Below are 21,219 nucleotides of genomic sequence, written 5' to 3'. Positions count from 1 at the left end.
TGATTAATTACAGTTCTCATGTGCGACTTTTACAATTCCATAATATGACGTTATCGAAAAGTATCCAACGTTATACTATTATACCACTATGCTCGTATTCTCTTGTAACGTTTGGAAGGTGGTGGTTTCGTTTGCGATTATCATTGGATCGTTCTTTAGCAAGTTTTGGCTCCATTGTATCATAATCACCAAATAAGATATTACGAAGTTGAAACACTGTAAAAGTTAAACGAATAAATTTCTAATAAATTCAAGGAGAAATACATCCATGTAAAGAAGTATACTAACGTAACGGACGAATCCATAGTTCAATATATAATGAACCGATTTCGTCTGTTCAAGTTGCGTGTACGATATTTGCCAACAAAAATGGTGGATCTACCAATAGATTAATTCTACGTTACTTACGATAATTTCATTTTAATCTGTAAATGAATAAAATTTCCACTTTTTTACCTCATCTGTTAATTCTGCGTTTCCTTCGTGCACAGGATACGCGTGGATGTTTCCTATCGTTTTGTTAGCCTGAAAATCGATTGATCGTGTCAAACACTGTTACTTGTTTTTCTAAAACAGTGTCAAAATTTGGTGCATTCCTGCTAAAGAACGCAAACATCTTATAACATACAACATGTTCGTTTCATAAAAATATGAGCATATCGTATACTGCAAAAATATGATTGTTCTGCAGAGAAATCCGTTTTTATTGGAAAATCGAATAATGGAACTTTTTAAAATCGATCTACGAATGGTGGTATGTATCATGGTCTTTGAAACGAATCAAAATTAATTGTTAGTATTTTTCCTAACGATATACTAATTGCCAACATCATTCCCAAATATGATTTGGTGAAAAATGACCAACGCAGCAGAGTTAAAGAATTAAAAATATATTTTTTACCTGTCTCATTGTATATTCGCAGTCGTAGCTCATTAAAGCGATCTTCAATGTACCAACTATGCTGTCCAACATATATATCAATGTCATATCGAATCGATCTATTATATAATTAGGATTTCTGTGAAACATCATGTAGAAGCTGTAGACACATATAGTAAAGTATAGCAGTGTCGTAATCGTGTATATTAATATTTGGGCGTTGAATATATCGTTCACCATCTTTGATACTTTGCACACTTGTAGATGCACGAACCTTTAAATTTGCGAATTTTCATATTTTTATTTATTTGTCGAAATATGTAAAATAATATATACTGACAGACAAATGAATGGTTAAATTTGAATTGCGTTAAACAAGAAAATTTACAAATTCTCAGCACCAAATTAAAAGGGAGTATAGAATTATACGATAGGTTCATTCGACGAATAAAATTTTGTTTTATAAAGTAGCTTTGTTTTTCTTCGCCGTATCTTCTTATGTTTCCAATGGGAAACATAAAAAACTGATAACGATCCGTTGCTGTAACTGTCATTAATTCGATTTTTATTTACCTAATTTGCCGAAGTATATGAACTTTTTCTTGGACGATCTTTTGTTTTACAGTCGAAACGCTGCTCGTCGTAGATACTTCTGGAACATTTAAAGATCGTTCGGACCGCCAATTGTTCAATTCAAATCTATTTCGAAAATTATGACTTGGTTCAGAGATGGTCTCCGTATTGGAGTCTTCTGCTTTTACTTTGTATTTCTCCAAGAGGAACGTTTCGAGAAGCTCGTTTATAATCTTAAATCGCGATCCTAGCCAACTGTAATAATAGTAAAATTTTGAAAAATAGGGAGAAGAATTATTTTGAAATATTTTAGAGTAAATATGTAATGAAAATATCGAATATAATCAAATGAAGGATGATGGTACAGATGATGAAGAGTATCTGTTTTTAATTGTTTACATACTAAATCGCTGTGTTGTATTCGTATAATACGACTGACTGGGCGTTCGTTATGTAAAAGTAATCAAAGGTAATAAATTCTGCCAGAGACTCTAAAAAGTTTTGTATTAAAATCTTTATGAAAATTACAGATGTTACGACCGCATTTAGTAACCAGAATGATCCGACGATCGTTATATGGCGGTGCAAACTGCGATACTCGATTTCAATTCCCAATTTCTTCAAATGTTCGTCCACTTTGTCGATCTGTTTTATCAACGCCGATACGTCCTGAATAATAAACGAGCAAAAACAAAAGTAGTCGAGTTATTAAATTTGCGTAAAAATTCCATTACTTCCAAAACAAAATTCCATTATTAATATAATTAAAAGAAGATACATTTTGTTTTCACCTTGGATTTATACAGACCAATGAAGATTATGCTTATGTATCCAAGTACATGCGTGGTATATTGAAATAAGTATGTGACACTTTCTATGTTATACACCATGTGATGTTTTATATTATGTTTTTGCATATGAATTGTGAAAACAGAAAACACAACAATTAAAAACGTGTTCCAAATCCAGCTACATATAAATTTGAATCGGTGTTTTCTTGGATCTATGAAGTTTCGAAGTGCCACCATGTAATTCAATATGGTTATTATCCTTGTTGTTGTCTCGTAATTTTTCATACTTGCTTTTATCTATTTCTTAAATTTCAAGTAGAAAATGTGAATAATTTTTTAACTTTTCTTCAACGATATTAACCCGCGGCATTAACGTGACCCGTTTCTCTGTGCAACTAAGGGTGATAGCGACTCAGGTATTACATATGCACCTATTAGAAGTAAGACAGAGTTTCATTAACAGAATGTCATAGGAATGTAGGAAGTTATAAAGTAGGAAAAGCAATTAGTTTAATTTCGTTCGTTATCAACGGATCGTACTTCATGATAGAATAATTGTTATAGTCCCGAATGATTACGACCACTCCAGAAAATCGTACTTATTGCTGCATACGATATACTGTTTGTTAATGTTCTTGAGGTGTTTCAATTGATATTGCGTGGCATGAATATGTTTGCATTGATGCATTATATATGTTTGTATGTCGCAGTCAGATAGGAAGTAAATAACATAATATTAATGGGGAAACAGGAAATTATTCCTAACCACCCTAAATAGAATGAGTCTTTTTACTTTATGTCTTCACATTATATTACTTTAAAATCATTTACTGCGTGGCAAAAGCCTTTGAAGCAACGGTGAAATGACGTTGAAGAGGAAATGCTCTGATGTTATTAATTTTGTTGCAAAACACATATTTTTTGATATACAAACACTTCTCTCGATGCATCTCGATATTTCGATATTTATGATTCCGAAACGACGCAATGAAATAAAAGCATGGAAACATTCTCAATCTTTATGTACCACTGTATCTTGAAGTGTTGAAGGAACGAAGAACTGAGATTCTTTTGATTATATTTTATCACGTTGTATCTTGTACCTCGTCTTCAATATACCTTTAACGATTGAAGGTCCTAAGGTGATTGTGTGAAAGAAGTCTTATTTATGAGGTGCAGTTTATTAATCTTTAATTACAGTTTTTATGTGTGGCTTTTATAATTCCATAACATAACGCTATCGAAAAGTGTCCAACGTTATACTATTATACCACTATGCTCGTATTCTCTTGTAACGTTTGAAAGGTGGTGGTTTTGTTTGTGATTATTATTGAATCCTTCTTTATCAAATGCTGGCTCCATTGTACCATAATCACCAAATAAGATATTAGGAAATTAAGACACTGTAAAAATTATACGAATAAATTTTTAATAAATCTAAGGAGAAATAAATCCATGTAAAGTAGTATACTAACGTAACGAATGAATCCGTAGTTCAATATATAATCAACCGATTTCGTTTTTTCAAGTTGGGTGTATGATATTTGCCAAGAAAAATGGAGGATCTACCAATAGATTAATTCTACGTTACTTACGATAATTTCGTTTTAATCTGTAAATGAATAAAATTTCCACTTTTTTACCTCATCTGTTAATTCTGCGTTTCCTTCGTGCACAGGATACGCGTGGATGTTTCCTATCGTTTTGTTAGCCTGAAAATCGATTGATCGTGTCAAGCATTGTTACTTGCTTTTCCAAAACAGTGGAAAAATTTATTTCATTCCTGCTAAAGAACGTAAACATCTTATAACATACAACATGTTCGTTTCATAAAAATATGACCATATCTATACGTATACTGCAAAAATATGACAATTGTTCTGCAGGGAAATCTGTTTTTATTGGAAAATCGAGTAATGAAAGCCTTTTAAAATCGATGAACGAATGGTGGTATGTATCACAGTCTTTGAAACGAATCAAAATTAATTGTTAGTATTATTCCTAACGACGTACTAATTCCCAAGTAGCAAGTTATTATTCATAACTTAAGAAAATATGATTTGGTGAAAAATAACCAACACAGCAGAGTTAAAGAATTAAAAATATAGTTTTTACCTGTTTCATTGTATATTCGCAGTCGTAGCTCATTAAAGCGATCTTCAAGACTCCAACCACGCTGTCCAACATATATATTGATGTCATATCCAATTGATCTATTATAAAATTAAGCCCTCTGTGAAGATTCATGTAGAAGCTGTAGACACATATAGTACAATGTAGCAGTGTCGTGATCGTATGCATTAATATTTGGACGTTGAATATATCGTTCACCATCTTTGATACTTTGCACACTTGTAGATGCACGAACCTTTAAATTTGCGAATTTTCATATTTTTATATATTTGACGAAATATGTAAAATAATATATACTGACAAACAAATGAATGGTTAAATCTGAGTTGCGTCAAACAAGAAAATTTACAGATTCTCAGCGCAAAATTAAAAGGGTGTATCAAATAATACGATAGGTTCATTGAACGAATAAAATTTTTTTTTATAAAGTAGCTTTGTCTTTCGTCGCCGTTTTATCTTATGTTTTCAATGGAAAACATAAAAAACTGATAAAGATCCGTTGCTGTAACTGTCATTAATTCGATTTTTATTTACCTAATTTGCCGAAGTATATGAACTTTTTCTTGGACGATCTTTTGTTTTACATTCGAAACGCCGCTCGTCGTAGATACTTCTGGAACATTTAAAGATCGTTCGGACAGCCAATTGTGCAATTCAGATCTATTTTGAAAATTATGACTTGGTTCAAAGATGGTCTCCGTATTGGAGTCTTCTGCTTTTACTTTGTATTTCTCCAAGAGGAACGTTTCGAGAAGCTCGTTTATAATCTTAAATCGCGATCCTAGCCAACTGTAATATCAGTAAAATTTTGAAAGATAGGGAAAAGAATTATATTGAAATATTTTAGAGTAAAATGTAATGAAAATATCGAATATAATCCAATGAAGCATGATGGTACAGATGATGAACAATATCTGCTTTTTAATTGTTTACATACTAAATCGCTGTGTTGTAGTCGTATAATACGACTGATTGGGCGTTCGTTATATAATACAAAACAAAGGTAATAAATGCTTCCGGAGGCTGTAAAATGTTGTGTATTAAAATCTTTATGAAAATTGCAGATTCTACGACCGCATTTAGTAACCAGAATGATCCGACGATCGTTATATGGCGATGCAAACTGCGATACTCGATTTCAATTCCCAATTTCTTCAAATGTTCGTCCACTTTGTCGATCTGTTTTATCAACGCCGATACGTTCTGGATAATAAACGAGTAAAAACAAAAGTAATGAAGTTATTAAATTTGCGTAAAAATTTCATTGCTATATAATTAAAAGAAGATCCATTGTGTTTTCACCTTGGATTTGTACAGACCAATGATCACTATGCTTATGTATCCAAGTACATGCGTGGTATATTGGAACATGTATGTGACGCTTTCTATGTTATACACCATGTGATATTTTATATTTTGTATTTGTGAATGAATTGCGAAAACAGAAAACACAACAATTAACAACGTGTTCCAAATCCAGCTACATATAAATTTGAATCGGTGTTTTCTTGGGTCTATGAAGTTTCGAAGTGCCACCATGTAATTCAATATGGTTATTATCCTCGTTGTTGTCTCGTAATTTTTCATTCTTGCTTTTATCTATTTTTTAAATTTCAAGTAGAAAACGTGAATAATTTTTTAACTTTCCTTCAACGATATTAACCCGCGGCATTAACGTGACTCGCTTCTCTGTGCAACTAAAGTTGATAGGGACTCAGATATTGCATATGCAACTATTAGAAATAAGGCAGAGTTTCATTAATAGAATGTCATAGGAACGTAGAAAGTTATAAAGTAGAAATAGCAATTAATTTGATTTCATTCCTTATCGACAAATGGTACTTCTTGGTAGAATAATGATAATAATCCCGAATGATCGCGATCACTTTAGGAAATTGTTTTTATTGCTGCACTCGATGTACTTGAAAAATTGTTGATGTTCTTGAGGTGTTTCAATTGGTATTGCGTTGCATGAATATGTTTGCATTGATGCATTATATATGTTTGTATGTCGCAGTCAGATAGGAAGTAAATAACATAATATTAATGAGAAAACAGGAAATTATTCCTAAATACTCCAAAATAGAGTGCGGCTTTTTACTTTATGTTTTCACATTATATTACTTTAAAATCATTTACTACCTGACAAAAAGCTATCAAGCAATAGTGAAATGACGTTGAAGAGGGAATGCTCTGTTATTATTAATTTTGTTGTCAAACATATATACTTTTTGATATACAAACACTTCTCTCGATGCATCTCGTTATTTCATATAGGAAAATATTAACACGCTCGTGCCAAGAAATAATTTGCTTCGGGCATATTTTAATAAATTATGCTTTCGCAACGACATAACGAAATAAGAGCATCCAAAAATGTTCAATTTTTATGTACCAGTATATCGTGAAATGTTGAAGGGATGAAGAACAAAGATTCTTTTCATTAAATTTTATCACGTTATATCTTGTACCTCGTACCTCAACATACCTTTAACGATTTAAAATCCTAAGGTGATTGTGTGAAAGAAGTCATTTTTATGAGGTGCAGTTTATTAAGGATTAATTACAGTTCTCATGTGCGACTTTTATAATTCCATAACAAGACGCTATCGAAAAGTGTCCAACGTTATACTATTATACTACTATGCTCGTATTCTCTTGTAACGTTTGAAAGGTGGTGGTTTTGTTTGTGATTATTATTGAATCCTTCTTTATCAAGTGCTGGCTCCATTGTATCATAATCACCAAATAAGATATTACGAAGTTGAGACACTGTAAAAGTTAAACGAATAAATTTGTAATAAATCCAAGGAGAAATACATCCATGTAAAGAAGTATACTAACGTATCGAACGGAACCATAGTTTAATATATAATGAACCGATTTTGTTCTTTCAAGTTGCGTGTAAGATATTTGCCATGAAAATTGGAGGATCTACCAATAGATTAATCCTACTTTATTTATGATAGTTTCTTTTAGTATGTAAATTAATAAAATTTTAATTTTTTTACCTCCTCTACTAATTCTGCGTTTCTCCCGTCCACAGGACATGCGTGGAGGAGTCCTATCGTTTTGTTAGCCTGAAAATCGATCGAGTGAAACTTGTTACTTCCTTTCACAAAAAATAATCCAACTTGATGAGCTCAAGCAAAGGGTTAATTAAGCAAAGATTTCACAAAAGTATGACTTCACCGTCTGGTACGTACGCTACAAGAATATGAAAATTGTTTCTATTGCAGAAACCTGCTTTTATTGGGAAAATAAATAGAGGAAAATTTTTTAAATTACGCACGAATAATAGTGTATATTATCGACAGTATTTGAAAGAAATAAATTAGTAGCATTCTTTCTAACGATAATATACCAATTGCAATACGCTGTTATTCATAATTAATGACATTTTGCAGTATAATAGGAAAATACGTTTTGCTGAAGATTGGCCCACGCAGTGGGATTAAAAGAAGCGAAGAACAAAGTTTTCACCTGTCTCATTGTATTTTCGCAATCGTAGCTCATTAGAGGGATTTTCAGTGCAGCAAGGACGTTGTTCAGCACGTACATCATTATTAATTCTATCGAAATTATGCTATTAGATGGTCTGGAGAATTGCATGTACAAGAAGTAGACAGATATACTACAATTTAGTAGTATCACGATCGTGTATATTAATATTTGGCTGTTGAATATTTGGTTCACCATCTTCGATATGTTGCACACTTGCAGATGCGCGAATCTTCAAGTTGGCAAATATTCAAATCTTTTTATTTGTCCAAAAGTTCATAACAATATGTAGTGACAAAAGACAAGAGGAAGTGTAAATTACAGATACATTTTACAAAAGAATTCTCGAACTCTCGATTCAGAATTTTAAAAGAAAAGCTCAAATGGTGCAATAGGTTTAATCGCCAAAGACAATTTCGTCTAGAAATATTGTTTTATCATTTTCTTTCCGTGTTTTTATACTTGCCATTATCCGTGGCTGTAATTGTTATTGATTCGACGTTTATTTACCTGATTCGTTGAAGTAAACGAATTTTATCGTCGGACAGTGACCTTTGTTTTAACTTCCGAGTGTTGTTAGTGGAATTTACTTGTAAAACTTTTACAGTTCGTTCGGACAACCAATCGTCCAATTCGAATCTGTTTCGAAAATTATGACTCGGTTCGAAGATGATTTCCGTATCGGAATCCTCTGTTTCTACTTGAGAATTCTTCAAGATAAACGTTTCCATGAGCTGATTTATATTTTTAAATCGCGATCCTAGCCAACTGTAATAGCAAAAGAATTTCGAGAAGTAGCAACGTTTAAACTTCCAGGTGCACGGAAAATGATTTTATTAAAGAAGATTGTTTACGTACTATACGGCAGTGTTGTAGTCGTATAAAATGATTGATTGGGCGTTCGTAATGTAGCAGTAAATGAATATAAGAAATGCTGTGGTATACAGTGCGGAGCGTTGTATTAACATCTTTATGAAAAGTGCAAATATTATGACCGCATTTAATAACCAGAAGGATCCGACGATCATCATGTGACGAAACAAACTGCGATACTCGATTTCAATTCCTAGTTCCTTGAAAATTTTGTCCACTTTGTCAATGCGCTCTATCAACGTCATTGCATTCTGAATAATAAACGACAAATTTAAAAGCGATTGAATCGTTTAATGTACGTAAAAATGTAATTTTCCCTTTTCGAGTTTTTGCACAGTAATAGTCGGTGAATAGATTTTGATTATTTCAGATGTGTCAAGTAAATAAACATTCTCTTAGCAAATAAATCACGTTCATCTTATTTGAGAACTTAATACTTCGTTTACTTATATTATTTATTCGCTAACAAATACAGAATAAGAAATAAATATACTTAGTAATATACTTTTTCATTTTTCGTAGGAAACAAATTATACTAAGTAATTGAAAAAATTTACCTTAGACTGGTACTGGCCAATGATCACTATGCTTATGTATCCAAGATCATGGATGATATATTGAAACATGTATGTAACACTTTCTATGTTATACGCCATGTGTTGTTTTATATCGTTCATTTGTATGTAAATTATGATGGGAGGAAAAACGACAACCAGAAACGTAGTCAAAATCCAGCTGCATATAAATCTGAATTTATGTTTAACTGGATCTATGAAGTTTCGAAGTATCGCAATGGTATTTAATATGGTTATTATCTTGGTTGTTGCCTTGTAATTGTTCATACTTGTTTCAATTTATTTTTAGAAATTAACGTGGAAAATGTTAAAAATTGTTCAACGTTCTACAGCGCGATATCTACGCGCGATATTAACGTGACTCATTCCTCTATGCAACTGAAGGTGCTAGCGATTCCCGGATATATTGAATATCGGATATTCAATTATTAGATATAAGAAAAGTTTTCATGTTTTCGATATAATGTAATCTATGAAATTATGATGGAGGAAAAGTGGATAATTTACCTTGACGTGACCTTATGAGATATCGTCGGAACGTAAGTGATGATCGAATAATATCCTTTCCAACGATTACGATCATTTCAGAAGATTGCACTAATTGTTTTATTAAACATATGTGAAAAATCGGTGATGTACTAGGCGTGTTTCAATTGATATTGCGTCGTACATGGAATATTAGAATATTTTCTAATTAATTTAATTTATCCTTTAGGTATGGCGTATGGTATGAAACAAAATTGGAGTCAAAATCTCCACAGTACAGTGATTGTACATTCTCAGTATAGTGGAGCCTGACGTGAAAGGTTGCCACAAAATTCGACCTGATCTTGAAGTTGAAGGACCAAAGGTTAACATCTTTTCTGCTTGCGTCGTATTCTGTACTACAGAACCATAGGTCGCGTTAAACCTTTCTCTCGAAAAATGATGTTAATTTCCACTAACACTTCCAATTGCATTATTTACGATATGTCTAAATTTCGTGATCAGATAGGAAGTAATTATCGTGATATTATGGAGGAAAGCCATAGATATAGCCCATTTTAAATAGCACGAAGCATTTTACTTTATTACTTCACGTTATAATAAAATTATTTACTGCACGAGAAAAACGTTTGAAGCAAGAGTTGAATGGCGTCGAAAAGGGCACGTCTTGATGTTTGTTATCAGTTCTTTTGCAGATGGACACGTATTGGACATATGGAGATCGGATATGTCTTATACGATAAGACGATGCATTCTGAATGATAAACGAAAAGAACGAAAGTAATTACAGTGTACAATTTGAGTGAAAATTTCATTTTGCATTTCTGTATTTTTATACTTGCTTTAGCCAGTAATATTCGATGAATAGATTTTCATTGTTTCAGATATGTCAAATAAATAAACATCTTTTTCTTTTAGTAAATAGATTAAATTCTCTTAAAGATAATTTTTTAAATATTCAATTGTTTCAAAAATCAATACTTCGCTGATTTATATTATTTATTTACTTCTTAAAATATAAAATAATAAACACACCAGCAAATATACTTTTTTATTTTTCAAAAGAAACAGTGTGATGCTTTATACTATATAATTAAAAAAAGATCCATTACGTATTCACCTTAGATCGGTACAGACCAACGATCGCTATGATTATGCATATAATGATTATGGCACTTTCTATGTTATACTCCATGCTATGTGTTGTATCGTATATTTGTCGACAAATTGCAATGACAGAAAGCACAACAATCAGCAACGTGTTTCAAAGTCAGCTGCATATAAGTCTGAATCGATGCTCAGTTGGATCTATGAAGTTCGGAAGTGCAATCGTGTGATTCAATATGGTTATTTTCTCTGTTGTTGCCACGTAATTCTTCGTTCTTATTTTAATATATTTGTAGAAATTAACATAGAAAATGTTAAAAATTATTCAATTTTTCGATCGATATATACGCGCGACGTTAACGTGACTCGTTTCTCGATATGTAATTATTAAAAGTGAGAACTAGCTTCATGAATAGAGAATTATAACGAAGAAATTGTATTAACTTGCCTTGACCTTATGCGTTATGCACGAGACGCGAGTGATGATCGATTAATATAGTTTCGAGTGCTTACGATCATTTCAAGAGATTGCACTAATATGTAATCAAATAATAGTATCCGGTATACGTGAAAAATTATCAACGTCCTAAATGTTTTTGATTTTGCTATTGAATCGAATACAGAATATTATATTTTAGTTAATTTAATTTATTTATAACGTACATAAATATGTATATGTCCTCAATTATCTCTAATATAGCATGACACAAAATCATTATTTTCATTCATACGTTCCACACCGTATTATACAGGGTGGTTGGTAACTGGTGGTACAAGCGGAAAGGGGGTGATTCTACGCGAAAAAAGAAGTCGAAAATATAGAATAAAGATTTTTCGTTCGAGGCTTTGTTTTCGAGAAAATCGACTTTGAATTTTCGCTCGGTACGCCTGCACTTTATCGCGTCTCGTTACAACGTATCTCACTGTAGATCGTTGTCTCGATGGAAAAATTAAAAAAAAAAAAATTTTTATTCTATACTTTCGACTTCTTTTTTCGCGTAGAATCACCCCTTTCCGCTTGTACCACCAGTTACCAACCACCCTGTATATTATCTGTATGAAGTACTGGAATACTTACGCGTATATTTTTTTCTTACTAACAGAAATTGTTTCAACTTGTGTATCGAAAACGTTCTCAGTTCCGAGGATGCCGTGGCGAAAGCGCCGAGTTAAAGAAACTTTTTCACATGAGACTCGTAAGAAAGTAAAAATGAAATTTGTAGAGCTTTGTTTAAGACTAACACAAGTAAAAGACAACCACAATGGATAATGGGATATTTCTTATTTTTATCTCATTTCTCACGAGACAATCGATACGTGTTCGTATCAAACTCTGAGGTTCAACGTCTTTTTACGGTCGTTTTATTTTATCATCTTCGTTCCCTCATCTGATTATTTATTATTCTTATTTAATTATTCTCTTAACGATCAACACAGTAACCAAGAATATACTAATATAATAATATACTAATATACGAAAATAGAAAGTTAACATTGTACCTTGTGAGAGGTCCTTCCCTTGCAAAGAAAATCGAGTGCAATTCATTATCATAATGCACTTTGACCAAGCTAAACTCCATAAAAATTCCACTTCTATTATTCTCACGTCGAATCTCGTGGAAATAGATTGCAGAAAAAAAAAAAAAAAATAGAAACGAGAAGTGAAGTCGACGAGCCGTGAAGTTACAGCTCGTCTCGTTGCGTTACAGTGGAAAAGTCTGTTTCGTTCGATGATGGTCGGTAAATAGGGAGGTTCGGTGAGTTCAATTGTACGACTATACGAACAGAACGGAGAATTTAGGATACGTGGACTCGTGGGGCGTGAAGATCCCTCGGGAATCGGGTTAATTCACGAAACGAGATTGATTTAAGAGTTTCGGGCATTCTTCCGGGCAATTTCGAATAGTTGCACTTGAATATCCTTCGAGTATGCGACACTTGAAACGATTGAAGTACAATGACAATGATAGGAATTATCATGGAACAGGTTCTTCTTTACAAGAAATTAGTTCTATAAACGAGATGATCGTCTTTTAACGCATTGTTGATCAGTCACGAGTAAACTCGTCGTGTTTTCATGCATAAAATTAAGTTGTTAGATTTTCTATAAAACAGCCAGTCAACAAAATATTAATATCATTTAACAAAGTCTTATTAACGATTTAACAGAAATGCCTGGTTATTTTTATTTTACATGGGAAATTAAGAAATGAGATTGAAATATTCGAAACGTATAAAATATTTTAGGATAAACACAGTTTCTATGAGAGTGTTCCTTAATCGCAATATTTTCATGGTATTTAAGAAGAGCGATAAAGCGATTCGTATTAATTTAATATACATTTGCAGCATAAATATCGCATTAATAAGATTAATTATTACAAGTTCCTATCGATTCGATTATCTACAAAAGATCGAGTTACGTATATGTATATTAATAAAATATTAAAACTGGCAAGGTTTATACTTTCTTCTGCCGTGATCGAAGTGTCATGCCGGATGACACAGGATTAGGTTTTTGCAAAAATAGAGTGACTCCTGGTCGGTTCAAGCCTCGAGGACGTGATTCAAGTAGGCGATATAGCAGATGGCCAGTCGTAGGATCTCGATCTTCGAGAGTTTCTTGTCCGGTGGCAAAGTTGGCAGAAGCTTCCGAAGCTCTGCGAAGGCTAAATTGAAAGCTTCTACTCGAACCCTTTCCCTGTGACGAATAAATAATTAACATGCGAAGTTCCAACTCTGCAACGAAGATATCAAAATATTCGTCGAAAATTTGTCGTTATTTTAATTTTAACAATTGAAGATTTATATTTGATACTTGAGATCTTGATTGTTCAAGAAGGAAAAATCGAGGAAGCGGTTGGAATTAAATGGTTAAAGCAGTTTCGGTAATTTCGCAAGATCAATGCAGTACATTTATGCAACAAATACTTCAAATGATATAACAAAACGGCATTCTCCGAGAGTACAAAATATTTGTTAGTCAAAATTAATAAGATACCAATCTTTCGATCAAAATTGGAAGCTTTAAGCGATCTAGACGATGCAGAAAGACGCAGCAGGTGTAAAAATGAAAGTTTAAATATATTAAATATAGGAGATTAATAGGAGATGACGATAATTAACGATAATTAAAGGTATTTTGATAATTTACGCGTACGTTTACGCAACTTTTACCTCGTGGCGTGTGCAGTTCGATATTTTTGCGTCGCTCTTCTGCGTCGACGTCTTTCTTCCCTCGAAAGGGTGCCAGCACCAGGTGCACCAACCCCGTTTACAACCACACCGTGACCGCCATTCGCCATTTTGCCTTCGATCAATAGGAATTTGCCAGAAGAAAGATAATTTTCCTTTCCTCTTCTTTCTCCTTAATAAATTAACATTCAATTTCTTCGCGGATAAAGGCTCGAATTATTGAGAACGGATATTGCCAGTGAAGCATCCATTTTCATGCTTTAAACCTGAAACGTAATATATCGTTCGATCGTGTAGATTCAACGTAAATTAATAAATAATCTGTCAGTTTCTGTCGTCGTTTCGACGATGTTCAGAGTTACCCGTTGACGTGTAATCGAATCTCAAGGGAATAAGCGTCGAGGAAAAATTCGGAATAAAGGGGAAACGTAATAAGTTGGTCAAATATTTGCCATACGTATTCGACACAAGCGTGAAAACAAGTGCAACGGACAATAGAAAGGGTTAATCGTTTCTCTAACGCCCTTTCGTATAAATTTTCTTTATCGTGAAATATCAAATAAAAAAATAATATCTGAATAGTACTTTAAAATTCTCGTGGATGCAAAGCGTATAGAATCGAAGGAAATCGGTCGAAGAAAAAGACGTAGTACGGATGAATAAACGAGGAAAACCAAAGGTAAACAGGATGCTATGAAAGAAAGAATAGTTTCGATGCTCAGGGGGCTCTTAAATTCCGAGAAATTCGATGGAAACCGACGAAAAGTGTCATTGTATTATTCAGGAAAACTTGGCTGGTTCGCATGACACGCAACCCATCCCTTTTTAATTATTTACACAGAACAACCCCCGATCTCGTTCAATCTGATTCTTATGGTAAACCGGCAATTCGTATGGACATTTTCTCGCGGTTGCTTCAATATTTCATGAAATTTGCCAGATTTCGATGCCGTTTCACTTTTATTGCCAACTTTTCCCCGCCTCGATTCTCACCTTTTTCATGCAAATTTTATTATTCGACGAATGTATCGGAACTCGAGTTGCGGGCTCTTCGCTCTATTTCATTTTTTATAATTAAAATCGATTTTAAATTTTAGACATTCGATTAAAAAGCAAGCGAAAGCAAAGTAAAGTTTAGAAACTCACCAAACGATCACTGCACAGTTTCTATTCCCGTCTTCGATAAGTCTTCCAATTTTTTTAAATAATTCATTTTTCCTTCGTCGATAACTAACGTCGAAAAATTACTGTCTTCCCTCTGTAAAAGTATTTCGTTCTTTATAATTGTATTATACCTCGTATCGAGTAAATGTATCTGCCAAAAGGAATATTGTAACACACTTTTTACACCTCGACACTATCCTTTCCGCTCACACTATGTATTTTTCAACGAATATTTAACAAATTTAATAATTGAACGATTATTTAAATTATCTTTAAACGCGTCCATGTTACAGTAAACATAGTAATTCACTGAAAAAGCACTTCGATGACACATCAAAAATCTTTATGAATCTAAAGCAAAGTTTTCTCGATATGTTCACTTCTCTCTCTCTCTCTCTCCCTCTCTTCCTATTGATATAACATACCAATTCCTATTAATCAAACTTTTAAACTAATTTAGAAACTTACACCTGTATTACTTGAGACTTCAACTGACCACCGTCACTCACAGATTATCAATTTCTTTACATACTTCAAAAACATGTCACGCCACTGTATTCAATGCTTTATATCTTCCAAACTTTTTTTCTCATAAAAGCATCCAAGCACAAAAATACCTTTCACCCTGTGAATCAGTCAAACACGATTACTCGACGAGATAGACGATGTCTCTGATAAGATTTCTGGCTGTCGCGTGGACAGGATGCACCCCGAGGAACAATTTCAAGGATCATCTCGATGTTGCTGAAACCACGCCCCTGAAAACATCCCTTCGTTGTTCATCGTTCGGTCTCTGTTCATTCGTCTCTCTCGTGCAGCATCCCCTTGGTTCTCCAATGGTATCGCGAGAAACAGGGGGTGAGACCGCCCCAAACCGGTCGCCATCGCGTCGCTGTCACGGGCCATGGGACGCTTCTGCTCCTCGTGGATGCGAGTACGGGAATGGATGGACCATTTTATCGATCATGCGAATTGTACAGCTTCTGCGTGCATGATCGGAGGACTATAGGTGAGAAATTTGGAATAGTGATTGTCGGGCAAGCGTTCGATTATTTCATGCCAGTTTCTACGCTTTTGTTTTGTTTTCTCGTCTTTTCATACTGGTATTTTCTGGAGAAAGAGAAATTGATTTTAACAAGGTGCATTCTTCTCCCTTCTCTTCAGAATCGTCCAATTTTTGCGTTTTTGATCGGAGGATTTTACGCGAGGCACAGTGATCGTTACACAGCGTTGAATCATTTGACAACAGTTTCTTTGTTTTCGTTTTGTTTCTTCGTCTTTTTATATTGGTATATTTTGGGGAAAAGAGAAATTGATTTTAACAAATTGCATTTTTCTTCTTTCTCTTCAGAATCGTCCAATTTTTGCGTTTCTGATCGGAGGATTTTACGCGAGGCACAGTGATCGTCACACAACGTTGAATTATTTGACAGCAGTTTGTATGCTTTGGTTTTGTTTCTCCGTTTTATTTTTGTATTGATATCTCTGGGGCAAGAGAAATTGATTTCAACAAAGTGTATGTTTCTTCCTTTCCTTTCGCTACTTGCTTCGATCTCTTTTAGGTACACGATGAAAGAATTGGCGACACTTTGTGTTTCGTTTGACAGTTACTCTACAAAAATCCGCATTCGTTCTCTTTCCTCTTACGATGTTTTATTAATTAAGTTCGCTTTAAAGTCTCAATTTTCGTCATTGACTCTCCGTCCTTTGCGTCACTTTCGATGCATCCGTATCTCTTTAACGTAAGAAAACATGTCAAGTCTGAGCGAAATATAATCAAATTATTATCGATATCCGTTATTTCTCGTCTCAATTCTATGTTAAAAGTTTCCTGGAATCATTAAAAATTTCTTCGCTCGTTTACGTAAGAGCAAGATTGAAACAGGTGAAAATCGGAAACTCCTTTTTGTCGACAAAGAAGATATTATACAACGCGAATAAAAAGTTTTTAACGTAAAAGGGTTTATCCAACTACGAGATACAAATGTAGAAATTACACAAATTCTTCTGACAAATTACTAGGGCTCGACGATAAAGGATTCAACAGTACTCCGAGTAATCACATTCACACGACGATATAATATACATTATGCCATGCAACACGTGTTACAGATTACATCGTCGTAACGAGAGACGAGATGAGGCGAACCGCACTTGAATTGTTCGGCTTTCGATTAATGTTTCTTCTGGTCGCGCATGTCATGACATAGTTCACGCTTCGTTACTCAACCCCTGTCTTTTCGACGCCTTTCCTCACCCCTTCCTGGCACGTGACTTTTGCCACGCGACTTTTCAAAGCAACGAATTTCAAAGAAGGGGTTGTTATGGTTTTCCTCTCTATCTATCTATTATACGCTCGTTTGGTGTTTCTTGCGTGCTGGATAGATTGTAACTGAGTAATTGTATAACTGTGTAGAGAATTGAACGAAGAGACGGACGACTTGAAAGGCGAACATAGCAATTAAGGAGAAGGTGAATAAAAGACTAGGATTAAATTTTCGAAGCGTCAGTGAACACATTTTTTCATAGAAATAAACAAATTGAATGTATCCTTTTTGGACTGTAGTCAAAATTCGTTCTCACGCGTGTGACACGATATTACGTGTACGCGATGTTACACGACAATGGATTGAGAAATATCGAAGGAGTCGAATATGGAAGAGAAAAGAAATTAATTGGCAAAATCTGGTGAGATCTTTGAATTAAAAAAGCTGTTTCTTGAAAGAACAAATATCGCGAAGCGAGCGATAAACGCAAGGGTGCAGCACGAACAGGGTGGCATCAGGAACAGTATGATCGATATTTCAGTGCCTGTTGGTACATAGGAACGTACAGTCGTCGTTATCGGTTGAAAAAGTCACGTATTTTGTTGGACAGATGTGCTTTAATAAAGATATATGCACTGTACCAATGATAGGAATAATTATTTTCATTGTATTACCAATTGCATAAAATATATCATAGTTCTACGATACATATTCCTTAACGTTAAAAATATTACATTGGAATTTTCTTTAAACGATCAGATTTTCTGGTTGTAATGAAGTGATATAAAGCTAAAGGCTACGAATTATTAATTACAAAAATAGAAAAGAATCGAAATACGCCCAACTGTAAAATTTAGAATTATACTATAATACGAAATTAATTATTATACATAGAAGAACCTCGATCTACCGAAGATTTAAAAATGAATAAAATACACGAAAAGCTGGATATAAAGATATAAAATTCGCAGATATAAAAGTGTTTCTTTTTAAAGCTGTTTCTATCTTGTCTCCATTTCTAGCATATTTGGCCAATAATCATTCGATCGTAATGCATTCCTCGCAGTGGCACCAGTGACTGTTGGATGTTCATAATCGTTCGATTGTCTGCATTGACGAGTAGATTTTCTTCTTCTCGATTCTCGAGACGTTGACAAGCAGAGGTTCGCCTTTTTCGACCATCTTATCGTCCAGGCTCGTTTTATTTCCGTTCTAACTTCGATGTTCAGCAGACAGTAAAGCAGTGCCACGAAAGAACCCTGAAGAAATGGTGCATTTTCTTATTTTCTAAGTTTACGTACTTTTACTTTACAAATTTTTATTTCTTTTTTTCTTTTAAGGCCAATAGAAGTACTTGGAACGAGGCGAAGAATTGATCGAAGAAGAGCCAGACCAGTTCCACGCGGTTATCTTTGTGATAGGAGAGCCCAAGAAATAGAGTATAGTGAGCACCAAACAGGGGCACCAATACCAAAGTAGATTTGGCCCACCTACTGTGTAAGAGAAACAAATTTATATATTCTTCACTGATAATAATCCATTTATTCTTTTATATCGCAATAAAAGTACGTTCTTTCATCTTCAATACAAAAAGTTGCGCATCGAGCGGCGATAAATCAGTACGAAGGAAAGAGTACGAGTTATAAATTTACCTGTACTGCATTTTTTTCCGTTGCAAATGCACGGACGTCTTGAATTTGATGAACAGGACACGTACAATGTTGAGGAACAGCAGAAAGTTGAACTAATAACATATAGTTCATCGCGTTATTAATTCGTAGTTCTTATTCGCTGAAATTTTCCTATAACATCTTCTGTAGGAATCTTTTTTTAAATCAACGAGCCTAATCCCTCGTTGAAAGGTACGTCACTTACCAAAATCGATATTACGATGGGGATCCTTATAAGAAGAAATAAAGAAGGATTTTGGTGAGTGGTCCAGCAAAATGTGTCCTCGATCGTGGCTCGTATTATTACCCAAGGAACAACCACGAAAACGGGCAATCCTTAATTGTACAAATAAAAATCACGTCCTATTCCTGTCCTTCGTATTTCTAACGTGTATTACGCGATCTTTATCGAACACGTGTTATGTCACTGTGTGCATGTCAGGGTTCTTTAAACGACCTTGAATGTTTTTTTTTTTTTTTTAATAATTCGAAGGATTTTTAAATATGCAATTTTAAAATGACTTTCTAAATTACTTTGATGTAAATTTGATGTAAATTTTTCGAAACCACCTTCAAAGGCTTTGAATTAATTTTACAACGACATCGAATCAGTTTATCTTAATTTTGAAATGTACTCGAATGGTCTTGCAACATCGTCAAATAATTATGTACTTAATTAATCGTATAATAAATTACGTTTGTATAATCTTACCCCAGCCCAGTAAAATATACAAATTAATGGCTGAACTATCCGCAAAAAATGCCCAGACGACCAGATTATGCAGGTACAAACCCTCCATCAGGATCCAAGAATAATTAGCAACGATGAAATACTGCCACACACTCGTGATGCCTTTACAAATCATCGTCTGAAACTGATTATCTTAATTGTACATCGATTTCCATCGATTTTCTCTTCCAGTTTAACTATCTCTTTTAATCGAGTATTTGACATGCCTACGTTTCGTTGCTTGATAAAAGCGTTTTTCTCGTCGAGATAAACAACGTCCACCGTCCGTCTAATGCCATCGACGAAGATCCAGTCTCTGATCAGTGCCATGAACGCTCTCATTATGAAAGAGGCGAACAGATGCATGTGAAGCCTGTTCCTGGGATTTCTGAGTTTTCTAAGCGAGGCAGTCGATTGTTACAACAAGAACCGGGACAAGGAAAGAAACACAATTAGTCGAGTACCTGAGTAGAGAGAAAATAATCATCGCGATAACCAGCATAGTGAAAGATGTGGTATAGCCGATTTGAGAGACAAGCCTGACGATAGGCAGCCATTTCTACGACAAAAGCAGAAATTAAATCTATAGAATTACATTTTGAAAAACTTATAATTTTATTAAATATAAAATTCGTCGGTCAAATATAACTATAAAATATATTAAATATAGAATAGATGTTTTAAAAAGTTATAGTGCACGGTATAAATGGCAGAAATAATTCCGAAAGTTACGAAAAGGAATGACTTCACTTTCTTGTAAATTTTAGCGATGTGATCTTCTTTTGCGAGGAAGTTGGCAAAAATTTCTTTTACGCGATAAAAATATAGACAAGAAAATCTGAAATAAGTTAATTTTAAATAGACACGTGTAAGCTGAAAATTCTTACAGCCAAGAGAAAAGATTCAAAGTTCCTGTAGTCTCGAGGATCGGTCATCTCATCTATTTCCAGGATGGTCTCCATGAGGTAACGAGTAGTGAATTCATCGGACAACTCGCATAAACTGTAATTACTCCCGGGAATATTGTCGTAATTTGTGTACCATTGACCATTTGGAAGACAAGCTTTCGTAGCCATCGCTATAACGCGAACATTCGACTCCAGATTATTCGCTGCGGAATTTAACTGGTATATCAGGCCAGTTTCAGGAGGACAAGGTAGAATGGCGATGGTTGAGGCTTCGGTATACGACCAGCAAAGTAGCCCATCAAAATGTGGCGGGCAATGGCGAAATTGTAACGTTGAGTTTTGTGACGTTATGTTCTGATCTATTTG

At 34.1% G+C, this 21,219-nt stretch overlaps 5 protein-coding genes across 5 annotated transcripts; all 5 read right to left on the bottom strand.

The window, feature by feature from the left end:
• Nucleotides 1-78: 78 nt before the first annotated feature.
• LOC117234218 lies at nt 79-2,343 on the bottom strand. Its single transcript, XM_033495207.1, has 7 exons — nt 2,245-2,343; nt 1,857-2,122; nt 1,454-1,708; nt 902-1,154; nt 457-525; nt 289-378; nt 79-216 (listed from the first exon to the last, which is right to left on the bottom strand). Exons 1-7 carry the CDS (start codon nt 2,341-2,343, stop codon nt 79-81), a joined length of 1,170 nt encoding a protein of 389 aa, XP_033351098.1.
• A 1,166-nt stretch (nt 2,344-3,509) lies between these two features.
• On the bottom strand, nt 3,510-5,778 carry LOC117234197. The gene is made up of 7 exons (XM_033495185.1): nt 5,680-5,778; nt 5,315-5,580; nt 4,912-5,166; nt 4,360-4,612; nt 3,888-3,956; nt 3,720-3,809; nt 3,510-3,647 (listed from the first exon to the last, which is right to left on the bottom strand). Exons 1-7 carry the CDS (start codon nt 5,776-5,778, stop codon nt 3,510-3,512), a joined length of 1,170 nt encoding a protein of 389 aa, XP_033351076.1.
• A 1,233-nt stretch (nt 5,779-7,011) lies between these two features.
• LOC117234119 lies at nt 7,012-9,415 on the bottom strand. The gene is made up of 7 exons (XM_033495034.1): nt 9,309-9,415; nt 8,737-9,002; nt 8,389-8,646; nt 7,861-8,110; nt 7,389-7,457; nt 7,222-7,311; nt 7,012-7,149 (listed from the first exon to the last, which is right to left on the bottom strand). Exons 1-7 carry the CDS (start codon nt 9,405-9,407, stop codon nt 7,012-7,014), a joined length of 1,170 nt encoding a protein of 389 aa, XP_033350925.1. The 5' UTR covers nt 9,408-9,415.
• Nucleotides 9,416-13,186: 3,771 nt separating this feature from the next.
• Nucleotides 13,187-16,261, bottom strand: LOC117234149 (helix-loop-helix protein 1-like). Its single transcript, XM_033495080.1, has 4 exons — nt 15,747-16,261; nt 15,261-15,372; nt 14,097-14,380; nt 13,187-13,620 (listed from the first exon to the last, which is right to left on the bottom strand). The coding sequence occupies exons 3-4, from the start codon at nt 14,222-14,224 to the stop codon at nt 13,467-13,469; spliced, it is 282 nt and encodes a 93-aa protein (XP_033350971.1). The 5' UTR covers nt 14,225-14,380; nt 15,261-15,372; nt 15,747-16,261; the 3' UTR covers nt 13,187-13,466.
• Nucleotides 16,262-18,399: 2,138 nt separating this feature from the next.
• LOC117234165 (secretin receptor-like) lies at nt 18,400-21,219 on the bottom strand (the record flags this gene model as incomplete). Its single annotated transcript, XM_033495109.1, has 8 exons — nt 18,400-18,804; nt 18,900-19,038; nt 19,198-19,289; nt 19,421-19,551; nt 19,928-20,090; nt 20,177-20,342; nt 20,410-20,504; nt 20,833-21,219. Coding segments are annotated over 8 exons (1,431 nt in total), but the record flags the coding sequence as incomplete, so codon positions are not given.

The sequence above is a fragment of the Bombus vosnesenskii genome, unplaced genomic scaffold (assembly GCF_011952255.1).
Source record: "Bombus vosnesenskii isolate JDL3184/JDL3185 unplaced genomic scaffold, Bvos_JDL3184-5_v1.1 scf7180000013302, whole genome shotgun sequence".
In the NCBI taxonomy this organism is placed as follows: Eukaryota; Metazoa; Arthropoda; class Insecta; order Hymenoptera; family Apidae; genus Bombus; species Bombus vosnesenskii.
The sequence above is the reverse complement of the archived record's forward strand: the minus strand, read 5'-3'. Positions and strand labels throughout refer to the sequence as shown.

Coding starts and splice junctions, on each gene's coding strand:
- LOC117234197 (XM_033495185.1), bottom strand. CDS start 5,778: ATGGTGTATAACATAGAAAGCGTCACATACATGTTCCAATATACCACG. Junction 5,167..5,314: donor GACTACAACACAGCGATTTA/GTATGTAAACAA, acceptor CTGATATTACAG/TTGGCTAGGATCGCGATTTA. Junction 3,648..3,719: donor ACTACGGATTCATTCGTTAC/GTTAGTATACTA, acceptor TAATTTTTACAG/TGTCTTAATTTCCTAATATC.
- LOC117234119 (XM_033495034.1), bottom strand. CDS start 9,407: ATGGCGTATAACATAGAAAGTGTTACATACATGTTTCAATATATCATC. Junction 8,647..8,736: donor GACTACAACACTGCCGTATA/GTACGTAAACAA, acceptor TTGCTATTACAG/TTGGCTAGGATCGCGATTTA. Junction 8,111..8,388: donor CGTTTACTTCAACGAATCAG/GTAAATAAACGT, acceptor GCCAACTTGAAG/ATTCGCGCATCTGCAAGTGT.
- LOC117234149 (XM_033495080.1), bottom strand. CDS start 14,224: ATGGCGAATGGCGGTCACGGTGTGGTTGTAAACGGGGTTGGTGCACCT. Junction 13,621..14,096: donor CGAACTGCACACGCCACGAG/GTAAAAGTTGCG, acceptor TATTCGTCACAG/GGAAAGGGTTCGAGTAGAAG.
- LOC117234218 (XM_033495207.1), bottom strand. CDS start 2,343: ATGGTGTATAACATAGAAAGTGTCACATACTTATTTCAATATACCACG. Junction 1,709..1,856: donor GAATACAACACAGCGATTTA/GTATGTAAACAA, acceptor CTATTATTACAG/TTGGCTAGGATCGCGATTTA. Junction 1,155..1,453: donor CATATACTTCGGCAAATTAG/GTAAATAAAAAT, acceptor GCAAATTTAAAG/GTTCGTGCATCTACAAGTGT.